We start from the raw sequence: 11,855 nt of genomic DNA, 5'->3' as shown, positions 1-11,855 counted from the left end.
TGCTTTTGCTCCCTGTAGCTGCCAGCCGGGGCTCCTCCCTGCTCCCACCTTCGCCAGCTGCTTCCTTGCATAAATCTCCATAGGTTAACGCTTTCGAGATGCAGCACTTGAGAAAGAAACCCAGTTTCCAGTGGTTCACTGCGTCAGCAGCATTGCAGCAACTGCGGCTCAGAGCCCCCAAAATCACCCACCGCTCCCGAGGTGCTCGGGGTGACCCAGGGCCGGTGCCTCGTCCCACCCCGTCACTGCCGGCCCCAGTCCCGGCCCCAGTCCCGGCCCCAGTAAGGAGCAGCCACCTTTCTCAAGCCCATTTCTGCTCGTCACTAATTCCTATCACACCATTCCTCTCCCGATGGAGAGCAGAGGCTCAAGCAGTAAAACAGACATCCCTCCCCGCCGTCCCCCGGTGTTTGGTTGACAGCTCAGTTGTTTTCTGTCACCGAGGATGCAATTTATTTTTTAATAGCATGTCTAATAAGCAATGCCCATTTGAGTGACAGCCTGGTATTCATACATGCAGCTCCAGAACATGTGCTGTGTTTTATAAATAGGCACTGAATCATTTCTGAAATGTTCAACAAAATCTATTCTTTTCCGAACAGAGGCACCAAACAAAAATATCTTAATGGATCCCTAATTAATTGCATGCGGGGAGGTTTTCCTGAGAGCACAGGGGAGGAATGAGAAAGTTGCCATATAAATCTTAAATGTTATTATATAATTACTCTTGTAAACATCGGGGGGAATCTTGCTCTCTGGATTTAGCATCTCTCGGTCGGTAATTCGTGCACCATAGCGCACGCTTTGGAGGGGTGCACAGCTGGGCTGCCGGACCCCTGCCCGTCGGCTGCTATTGAGGCAACTACCTTTCTTGGAGGGAAAAAAAAAAAGTAAATCAGGCAATTTGCAGGCAGCTGAGGTTTGCCACTGTTTTAAAAGACAAACCACAGAGCTGATTTTGGCTGCTGATAGGCAAAGCCAAGGGGTCACTAGTCGGGTCTTGAGTATGCAGTGGAGGAGGGCAGCCCGGGTGCTGCTGAAAAAGCAGTGAAAAGGCTTTATGTTTTTTAACACTTTGTTCCCATTTCTCCGGCTTTGCTTGCACAGGAGCTGCTGCGACAGGGCTGCGTTTTCCAGGAGCGACACGGCTGGGAGAGGCCCGGCTGGTTCAGCCCTGGGGGAGCAGCCCCGGTAAGCCCGGCACGTGTTTCGGGGGGCGTTCAGCTGGAGGGTACCAGCCATGCCCGGCGCATGCAGGATGCGTCCTGCATCTGCAGGGTGTGCGATATGCTGCAAGCATGTGGCCAAAACGGGTCCATAAAAGCCGTTGGGCTTTAATTCACTATAAGAGCAGTAAGAAGGAGATCCGTGTGTGCATGTTGTGTGTGTGCCTGTCTGCCTGTTCCTCTGCAACAGTCAGCATCTGCCTGCAATGAGAGGCACCGATCTCACTTCCATATATTGAAGAACAGCAGGCAGGGATGCCAGGGAGGGGACCCATCACTGCAGGCAGGGATGCTGTAGTGGGGACCCATCACTGCGGGCAGGGATGCTGGTGTGGGGACCCATCACCATGGGGAGGGATGCTATAGCGGGGACCCATCACTGCGGGCAGGGATGCCATAGTGGGAACTCATCACTGCAGGCAGAGATGCTGTAGTGGGGACCCATCACCATGGGCAAGAATGCCATAGTGGGGACCCATCACTGCGGGCAGGGATGCCATAGTGGGGACCCATCACCATGGGCAGGGATGCTGGGGAGGGGACCCATCACCATGGGCAAGAATGCCATAGTGGGGACCCATCACTGCGGGCAGGGATGCCATAGTGAGGACCCATCACCATGGGGAGGGATGCTGGGGAGGGGACCTATCACCATGGGCAAGAATGCCATAGTGGGGGCCCATCACCACAACCAGGTCCTGCACAGACCCACTCCTCTCCTGGCAAGAGGTGAACGGGACTGGGAGCAGCCCCTTGGCTTCGGCCTCGCATCATCTTCCTCACTGTCCGCATCCTTCCGATTCCCACCCCCCAGGTTCTGGATTACGACTACTACGGTGCGTACGGCCAGGAGCGCCACAGGGACTACACCTACAACCGCCTGCTGGGGGATGAGTACACCTTTGACTTCCCACCCCACCACGACATCGTGAGTGCTGGGGGCAGCCCTCCCCCGGCCGAAACCGCTGGGCACATCTGGAGCTGGGGGGGTTAGAGGTGGCAGAGCCCACGCCACGCCGCTGCTTTGGGTGCAGTTGGTGAGGCTCAGAGGGAAGGGAAGCAGTGAGCTTTGCCCAAAACTGGCGAAACGTTCAAAAAGATTATGAGAAATGCATGGCCCGTGCTCGGAACCCCCGGCAGAGAGGCCACGGGAATTTTACCGCTGCTTTCCCAAATGAAAGAGTTGAGACCAGCTTGGGGGAGATAACCAATTTGGAAAAAATTAACTATTATTATTCGTAACTGTCATTGTGTTAGTGAGGTAAGGAATGGGACTGAGCATACAGACTTGCTCTGTTTAATACCTCGTTTTTCCAGAGTGTTTTGATGCCTTACAGCCTTTAAAGGCACCAGGCACGTGTCCCACTATTGTTTCTCATTACATAAACGGTTCTAATGTGTGCCTCCCTTTGTGGAGTGAAAATACGGCTCAACTTCAGCCCCGTGTTTGCTTTAATTGTAGATCAAGAATGAATGCTTGACGTGCAGAAATGCCCTGGCTCTCTTCGACATGTCTTATTTTGGGAAATTCTACCTGGTTGGTCCCGAAGCAACCAAAGCGGCGAACTGGCTCTTCACTGCCGATGTCAGCAAAGCACCAGGTACCGGCTCAGCCCCTTATTCCGGCTGTGCGCTGCCTCTGCTGAGTGCTGCCTTGGGAAATCACATCTGACACCAAAACAAAGCGAGGGGGACCCAAACTGCCTTTTCTTTTAAATGCTGCTTTTGCCGAGGGTATGGGAAGCATGGGAGAGTGTCTGCTTTCCCTGTCCTCGCCGGAGGCTGGATTCTGCTCTCATTTACACAGGGTCAAATGTGTTCTGAGCTGGAGGAAGAAGGAGGGGGGGATGTCTGGCTCTCTGGCTCCAGCTGTGGCTCACAGCTGGAGATGTGATGGGTACTGGAGTCAATCGAGCACAAACCTCGCCAGCCGTGGTTTGCACGGGGAGAAGCTGCCGCTTCTCTGGGGCGGGGAGGCAGCTGATGGCATTTCCAAGGATGCAGCTTCAGCTCCTCACACAGATCTCAAAGGGAAAAAAGCATCCTTCCTCTCCCCCTCCCGGTGCTGGGACATCCAGGGTCAGTCAGGGCATACCCAGGCAGTGGCAACTGATGTAACGATGAGGACAAACCTTCCTGCTGTCCCTCTCCCTCTGCCGGGGCCGTGGCTCTGCGCCGCGGCTGCCTGATGGGCAGCGGTGCCTGTCTCCTTCCCCCAGGCTCCACCGTGTACACCTGCATGCTGAACAAGCAGGGCGGCGTGGAGAGCGACCTGACCGTCAGCCGGATCAGCCCCGGGGACCCGGCCTCCCCCCTGGCCCCCGCCTTCGAAGGTAAAAGCCCTGAGCACGGGGATGCTGGAGGAGGGTGCGTTTCTGCAGCCGCCATGAGTCTGGGTCAGGGGGACATCGCCGGGTGGGTTTATCCTCCCGCAGTGCAGCTCCTGGCATCTCCCGCTGCCTTTTTCAGCTGTGTCAATGCACGCAAAGACCTTTCCAGTCCCGGGAAGCCATGGCAGCAGGTTCAGTCCGGGGCCTGCCAGCATCTCCTCCATCCCTGCCGCGCTCGGGGGCTGCAGGCGCGGGGATGATTGCATTTACCTAATGGCAGCCACCTGGCTTTTTCCACCTCTACCCCTCGGTCCCTGTAACCCAATTATCCCCCTTGTCCCCGGGGGCCTGCACTGCTCATTGGCATTATTGGGTTTCTCCAGCCCCGGCTGGTGGCTCTGACCTCTCCCCAGGTCCTTATCAGCTGCGATAAAGAGGAATTGAAAGGGAGCAGAGCAGTCAGCCCAGAGGGCAGGAGTGGCATTAGGCAGCAGCAGAGGAGGATGCGGAGGACGCTGAGCTGGTCTCTGGCAGCGCTGCTGAGCGCTGTGCCTGGCGGCACCAGGGCTGCCACCAGAAAGGAGGTTTGCACTGGGCTGCCCAGTGCCCACGGTGCCCCGTCCCCACGCAGCGTCACCCTCGGAGCTGCTGCACGGGGCGGTGGGTGTCGTGGGTGCAATCTCGCCTTTTCCCTGGGGTGGTCGGGTGCCGGTGAACTCTTCTCTCCCCGCGGGTGAATCCCGCACCCCCCTCGCCTGGGGAGCGCGCGGGGGGCAGAAGGGTGACGGGAAGCGGATGGCAGAGCCGCAGGGTTTGTCGGGCGATGGAGGAGTTTAATCGCAGCAAAGTCTATTTTTCCAATTACAGTAGGTGGCTGCAGTTATTATCGTTATGACAGATTATCAGAGAGCAATTTTGTAGCGGCAGGAAAGACAGAGGGAAGATTGATTACGTATTAATCAGCTCTCAAACCCCATCCCTGGGGACTTTTCCACCCAGGATTACTGACGAGGTGAAATTCTTCCTCATATACAGCGCAGCCCCTGCACTGGCTGTGGCCCAGTCGCTGCATCCCTCCCTGCTCCCACCTGGAGTTCCCGGCTCCCTCCGTACTTTGCCATCCGCTCTATACTGGGACTAAAGAGCAGATGCTTTTGCTGTTGGCCTCAAGGGACAAAGATTTTTTTCTCTTCCCACGATACTCACACACACAGAGGCACCTCCAGGGCTCACACAGTTGGTTTTTTTTTACCTTTTCTTTTTTCAGGTTTTAATGGTCATTTGGTTTTCACTGTGCTGAGCCCCACAGGTAAAAGGCAGCAGTGGATGTTAGCAGAGCCCCACAGCCCTCCCTTGCCCCAGCACTACTTAACCCCCCTGTTTCTTGGCTTTTCTCCTGGGGTTTTGCAAGCTGGAGAGGCTCAGGGCTGCAGCTCAGCCTTTGGAGAGCAAAACCAGTCCTGAGCTGAGCTGGACATCACGCCCAGCCTGAGGTTTTCGAGCCTGAAATGCTGCCGGGGGGGTGTCTTCCAGGGGACGGCTACTACCTGGCTATCGGCGGGGCTGTGGCTCAGCACAACTGGTCGCACATCAGCACCGTGCTGCAGGACATGAAGCTCCAGTGCAAACTCCTGGACTGCTCGGAGGAGCTGGGCATGATGAGCATCCAGGGCCCGCTGAGGTGAGTGCGGGGAGAGCGCCGCGGCCCCCTCCTTGCACCCTGACGCCTGGCCCGTGGAGAGATGGATGGAGGGGTACTGGGATGGAGAGGTACTGGGATGGAGAGGTACTGGGATGGAGGGGTACTGGGATGGAGGGAGGAGAGGGATGGATGGTGTGAGCCCCACGGCACCAGGCAATGGTCTGGCTGGAGTGATGTGCCATCTGCTGGGGAACTGGCATTCCTTTTGAGGCTCTCACAGCATGGCATGTCACCCACGTCAGCTCCCCTTCAGTGGGAGAGGTCTGTCTTGCCAACGAGATGAGAAAGTGAGTTTTAGCGATAACCTTCAGAGCATGCTGGCGAGCTACGTCCTGTCACCGCGGCCACTTTGCTGTTTCCCCCACAGCCGCGTTGTCCTCCAAGAAGTGCTCGACACTGACCTCAGCAATGAAGCTTTCCCCTTCTCCACCCACAAACTCGCCAGGGCCGCAGGATGCACGGTAGGACGGGACCGGGCCCTCCAGCTTCCGGGGAGGTCTGTTCACTGGGGCGCCCCCCCGCCAGCCTCTGCAGCTGAGCATCCTCTGCTCCATCCTCCTCCACCTTACTGCTGTGAGCAGCTGGATGGTTTTGTTGGTGGTTTTTTTGTTGGTGGGTTTTTTGTTTTTTTTTTTGGAAAAGGCAAAAAACTGGTGTGTTTTCCTCCCAGTTTGCTTGCCAGGTGCCGTCCGGCTCTCCCAGCCCGCCTGGCAGTGTTGTAGCCCAGGCTGAGCTTGGGACATGGTGACTTACAGCTTTGCAACGCTGTCAGATGAACAAGAGACACCTCCCACAGATTAGGGGCGAGCAATGGTGATAAAGAGATTTATTTGACACTCTAGGTCCACTCCTTTTCCCCCTGCTCAGAAAAAAAATAGGGATGATGTAACTTAAAGCATGTCAAGTACCGGTGGCAAGGGCTGGGCAGCCTGCGGAGCCGGTGTATTTGATCACAGGCGAAGTCTGACAACCTTAAGCTTTCCGTACAAGCGCAGCTCATCCTGCATTTGCCCAGACATCAGGGCTGGCGTCAGCGGTTATGCAAGAAAAGCGCAGAAACAGTAATGCTCTGCGCTAACGCCTCAGGCTGAGCCCCTCGGCGTCACAGCCAGGGGACGAGAAGCCCTTTGGGGGCGATGGTGGGAACCAACAGGGACCGCCCGGCTCGGTGGGGAGTGATGGATGGGGGTGCGGGACGGTTCCTGCCCCCCGACCCATCGCCTGGAGAGGTAGTGCCGGTGCGGCGTTCTGCAGACAGAGGTGAGCTCGCTGTGCCTGCGCTGCCTGCACAGCGTGGGGCAGGCATGGGCACTGCCGTCCCGAGTGCCACAGTCCTCAGCAAGGCACAGGAGGTGCACCTTGGCTGGGCCGGCAGCTCGGCACCTCTGCCAGGACCCCCAGCGATGGGTTTAACGCATTGTGTGGCATCGCTCGGAGATGTCGAGGGAGGAAAGCACAACCTAAAGCGGTTTGGCGTCCTTTGCTGTGTTGCAAAGAGGCGGATCGGTCCCCGGGGTTTGCTGTGGGGTTTCGCGACGCTGCCGGCTTGGTTGGCCTCCTCTGTCTCGCCTGGTGAGAGCAGTGAGAAAAACGCCTTAAATCTTTCCCCCGCCTCACCCGGTGGAGATCATTGTGGTCTGAAGTGATCCCTGGGGAAAGGGGGTGATGGCAGTTCTTTGGGGAGTTTTGTCGTGTGGGATGCCGCAGATTTAGCCTGCTTGAAACACCTCAAGTAGAAGAGTTGGTGACCACGAAGGGTCGTTTTGTCAAAAGAGAAACATTCTGGGCAAACCCGCTGCTGGCAAGTTTTGGTACGAGGGAAAAGCTTTTGCGAGGTTTGCCTGAGAATCTCTGCCTTGATTTCTTATTGATGTTTCCCCCGTATGAAATATGCCTTCCGTTGCAAAAACACCTCTTTGGGAGAGGGGGTAGAGTTTGTATCCCGGCCTTCCCGTGGGACATCTGGGCAGGATCCCTCTCCCGCCCGGCTGGCAGGAGGGACCGTGCTGAGATTTTGGTCTGGCTCTCGAGCCCGTGCCTGATGGGAGACAAAGAGGGTGAAGCCACAGCGGTAAATCTCATAAAAGGCAGCAGGAGAACAGGGAGCCGGAGGCAGGCTGGATATTAGTGAAATTGGGTTAAGCCGTGTGCGGACACTTTTCATTCGGAATTAAAGCGGCTTTAATTCGAATGCAGCTGGCTGCTGAAGGGATTGCTGCTAAATCAAATTAAGGCTACTTGATTTGTGAGCCTTGCCGGGGTTTAGGGTGGTTTAACTAAGCCACAGATTTTGCCCAGCTTGGATTAATTCTCCAAACCATCCCCATCGGTGTGCCCTGTGCTCCGGGTACTGAAAACCCGCAGTGTGTCCAGTGTCCCTTGTGGGGGACAGTGGCACGGGGGACCCGAAAGCCAATCCGTTGTTGCAGGTTGTCTAACACATTGTGTTTTAGTTTCCACTGCTGAGTTATAACCCTCCCTACCTCCTCCCCTGTCACGCCTATGGTAAGCTGATAACATCTTGTAATAATCCACTTATCCCCTGGGAAAGGTGTATAAATGTTCCCATCTTCAAGAGCGTGACAAGTTTATTTGCATTTTGCTTCAAGTTTACAAAAAACAATCCGGTCCTGGGTGGAAGAAATAGCTGGTCGAAATTTTGTGGCTTCTTTAGGGTGTAAATGCCCTGACTGCAGGAAAAAAGCTTTCCTGCCGAAGGGCGCTGGGCTGGGGGGGGGGATGTCACCCTGCCTGCTGCCAGGGCCACCCTTCAGGAGGTCTCCATCAGGCCCCCGGCGCACAATGAGCACAGGGGACTCCATCCCACGCCAAAATTAGAGTAGGAGGGTTTCTCAGGACGGCAGGCTGAAGCCTTCGCTGATATTATCATCTTCCAGGGGGATTAAACTGAACCCACCATCTTTAAAAAGTTATCGCTGAGATTTTCATGCATTAACTCAGTAGTTGAACAAAATCAGCTGGAGTGAAAGGAGAGTTCCAGCAGAGTTAATGACTCTGGAAATTACCAATCGGTTTGTGAGTTTATATATAGCATCTCTCATTGTATTGAACAGCAGAGAAAGGTCCCCCTTTGAATTTCACTGCTGGATACAGGGTAAAGTTCAGGTTTTCATTTTCTAGAATACTTAAAATGCTTTTGAATTGCTGCTGAAAGGCCCAGGAATTGATGCTATTTCATAGCTCCGGTTGAAATCTAAGAGAAAAAACCTGTTCCCAGGGGAATTTGGCAGAACGCCGGCTGGAGCGGCTGAGCCCAGCCCTTGACAACCCCCTTGGCCTCTGCAGGGGGATGCCCACCCCGGCCTGGGGTACGCACGCGTGGCTGCAACCCCCAACCCCTGCGGGTGCAAAGCCGATGACTGGTACCCCAATTTTCCTGAGGATACCCGTTTTCTATGGCGCACTGCTCTGCCTTGCCGCCCTTGCCAGGATGCTCGCTCCCCCGGAGCAGGGGCGGTTTGGGGGGGGACATTTCTCCCAGGAGTAACTTGCTCCTGAAAGTAAAGCGCATTTTAGCCGCAGCGCCGACTGCCGAGTCGCAGGCAGGGTTAATGAGCCGGGAAGTCGCTTGTCAATCCCCAGAGCATCTCCTGCTGCGATGAAGATGGTAGCTGGCTGCGGCGGCTTGATCTCTGGCTGCTCCCTAATTAGATGACACTTTTGTGCGGAGCGGAGAGCTTCTGCACACCCCTTGTGCCTCTGTGCACCTCAAAAAGCGATCGCCAGCCTTTGTGCTTCGCTGTGGGGCTGTGGCGGGGACTGAATGAAGGATGGCTCCGGGTACGGCTTCTCGTGACGCGGCTCAAAATAATTTCCCAATAACGATGGCATTCCTTCCTCCTCTCCACTTCTGTTGTAAAGGTTAAGGCATCTTAAAAGCTGCCGTAAACTCTGCTTGGGGACATTATTTTTGCAGTGCCAGCAGAGGACGGGGGTGCTGGGGGAAGGAAGGATGGATTTGGGTTCTCAGCCATCGCCAACCGGTTGTCCTCGCCGCGGAGAGTCCGGGCACCCTTTGGTATTTCTTGTGCCCGTCGCTGCCTGTTTTGGGCAGCGGCTGCTGTTGTCTGTTGTTGTTTATACCGGGGTTTAGAGAGCACAGCTGAGAGCAGGTCCCACTTGGCAAGAGCCCAGCAAATGGCAAGATGCAGCTTCTGTCCGGACGGCATCCAGAGCCAGCGTGGGCAAGACGGCCCCAAAGCTGTGGGGTGCGTGGGGCCAACGGAACCAGCCTGGGGGTCTCTTCTCAGCTGAAAACTGCTTTACTAAGACCGCAGATCACAATCTGGCATGAAACTCTTGAGTTGATCTCTCTGCCAAAGCAAGGTATGCGTTTGCAGTTGCTGTGCAAAGGTAAACCAGAGGGGTTTTGGTGGGGGAAGAAGCAGAGAAATCCAAAGGAAATACTGCTCAGACTCAAGGGGTATTTTCAGGGATAGCAGCCAAGCTGGGGTGGCCCCAACCGGCCTGGAAAGCTTTGGGAATGCAGACTGTTTCGGTAGGGATAACAGGAGGATGCAGACAAGCCTGCCTGGGGGAGAAGCGGAGGGAAATGGGCAGGGCAGTCCCAGCACGACCGGGAGATCCGTGCCCCGGGCAGCGCGGGCAGGCGTATCTCCGAGGATGAGCCTTCCCCCGAGAAGCACCGAGTCCCCAGTGCTGAGCCGCTCGTTCCTCTTTGAAGCTTCATGCATTCGGTGTGGAGCTGATTTGGCAGCAGAGAGGGACCCTTTGGGGCACAACCTCCACTGGGGGAAACCGGAGCATCCCCCTGGGGTGAGCAGGAGGTGGGTCGGGATGCTCGGCTCAGCCCCTGCCCAGGAGGGAAGAGCCTTTGGGTGCCTCTGCCATGGCAGCACCATCCCAAGTGGAGGACATCCCCAGGGAACAACAGCCACGAAGTGTTCCAAAGCAGGACAGTCCTGCTGGGGACCGGCTTCCCCGTCTGACGGGCTGATCCGGGGAGATGCAGGGCTGGGGGTGCCTGTGAGTTTTCTTCTGGTGTTGATGGATCAGCAGAGGGAGACAAAAGCTCGGCTGGAGCTGGAGCATCATGTCTAACCCCAGCCCCGGGATCGATGGCTGGAGGATGCTGAATGCAGCCCCCTCCGCCTCCTGGGCGCTGACGATGTCTGGGTTTGAGGCGCCGAGCTTAGCTTGTCCAGAGATGAGGAATTCAGTCTGATCCTGGTTTTGTGCACTAGGGAGAGCAAAGAAATGCCTTCCGCTAAAGCAGGGCGTTTGCGCAGGGTTCCCGGCCAAGCTGGCTTTCCCCCCGCCGTGGCGGCATGTGGCTCTGCAGCCTCTCCCGCGCTGCGCAGCCCGGCTCCGTCTGCAGGGGTGTTTGGCCTCTTGCATTTCGCAGGTCCGTGCCATGAGGTTGTCGTTCGTCGGCGAGATGGGCTGGGAGCTGCACGTGCCCAAGGCGGACTGCGTGAAGGTTTACCAGGCGGTGATGCAGGCGGGTGCCCGGCACGGCATTACCAACGCCGGCTACAGAGCCATCGACAGCCTCAGCATCGAGAAAGGTTTCTTGCTTTCCTTACAGCAGCGCTCGCTGCTTTGCCTCCGGCGGGGGGACCAGGGCAAGTGAATTTTAGTGCGGGGTTAGTGTGACTGCAGGTCTGGCAACTGCTGGCAGAGACACGACCAGCCCCAGCGCTCCTCGCTGAGACTTCCCCGATACGGGCTACTCTCGAGGGTGCTTTTTCCAGGGCTAAGTGACTCGAGAGAAACAGGGGAGTGCAAGAGGCAGGGGTGATGTCTCAGGTTCCTGATGCTGCTCACCCTGGGCTTGCTGCCGTGGCAGGGAGAGGCTGGCTGACCCGTGCTCGCGCTCCGCAGGGTACAGGCACTGGCACGCAGACCTGCGCCCCGACGATACTCCGCTAGAAGCAGGCTTGGCCTTCACCTGCAAGCTCAAGTCCAGCATCCCCTTCCTGGGCCGGGAGGCTGTGGAAGCTCAAAAAGCCAAGGGCATCTTCCGCCGTCTCGTCTGCTTCACCACCGAGGAGTGAGTACCACTGCCGGGCACCGCTCAGTGCCGGGCAGCACCCAACGCCAGCGGCCGCCCTGCGACGAGCACCTTCAGCCATCCCCGTCCACCCTTTCGCCTGGGCACGCACGTGGAGCTCAGTCGCACGCCGGCTCAGCTGTTTTCCATGCTCTAATTCCATCTCTAATTTAAATCCCACCGCGAATTCCCTGCTGGATGTTTAATGGGAGCTGGAAGCGGTGTGACAGGGAGCGGGTTTATCTTGTTTCACCCAGAACAGCGGGAGGTTTTGCAAATCGGGCTGGAGGGGCTTTGCCAGCAGCTGGGGTCAGCACGGGGAGGTTAACGAACCTGTGGGCAGCGGGAGCCCCGGCACGTGGGGTGGCCCAGGGCAGAGCCGGGGTCCGGTCCCCCCCAGTCCCTCTCCCCGGTGGGGTCCCCCCGTGGGGCTTTGCTGACGGCGGCTCTGCCTTCGCTTTGCAGGAAGGTGCCGATGTTCGGCCTGGAGGCGGTCTGGCGGGACGGCAAAGTGGTCGGCCACATCCGTCGGGCAGACTTCGGATTCGCCATCGACAAAACCA

The 11,855-nt window shown here is 56.9% G+C and overlaps 1 protein-coding gene across 1 annotated transcript in view; it reads left to right on the top strand.

Moving 5' to 3' along the window:
• Nucleotides 1-11,855, top strand: part of SARDH (sarcosine dehydrogenase) — a 25,930-nt gene that overhangs the window by 11,424 nt on the left and 2,651 nt on the right. Inside the window, exons 11-19 of the mRNA XM_009892322.1 lie at nt 1,108-1,191; nt 2,041-2,154; nt 2,689-2,827; nt 3,446-3,559; nt 5,090-5,237; nt 5,626-5,719; nt 10,645-10,807; nt 11,124-11,292; nt 11,758-11,855. The exon at nt 11,758-11,855 is cut by the window's right edge and continues 6 nt beyond it. Of these exons, the coding sequence (XP_009890624.1) occupies nt 1,108-1,191; nt 2,041-2,154; nt 2,689-2,827; nt 3,446-3,559; nt 5,090-5,237; nt 5,626-5,719; nt 10,645-10,807; nt 11,124-11,292; nt 11,758-11,855 (1,123 nt within the window). The remainder of the gene's footprint in view (nt 1-1,107; nt 1,192-2,040; nt 2,155-2,688; nt 2,828-3,445; nt 3,560-5,089; nt 5,238-5,625; nt 5,720-10,644; nt 10,808-11,123; nt 11,293-11,757) is intronic.

Source organism: Charadrius vociferus, unplaced genomic scaffold (assembly GCF_000708025.1).
Source record: "Charadrius vociferus isolate BGI_N301 unplaced genomic scaffold, ASM70802v2 scaffold549, whole genome shotgun sequence".
NCBI lineage: Eukaryota > Metazoa > Chordata > Aves > Charadriiformes > Charadriidae > Charadrius > Charadrius vociferus.
Note: the sequence above shows the minus strand (reverse complement) of the source record. Positions and strands in the feature narration are given on the sequence as shown.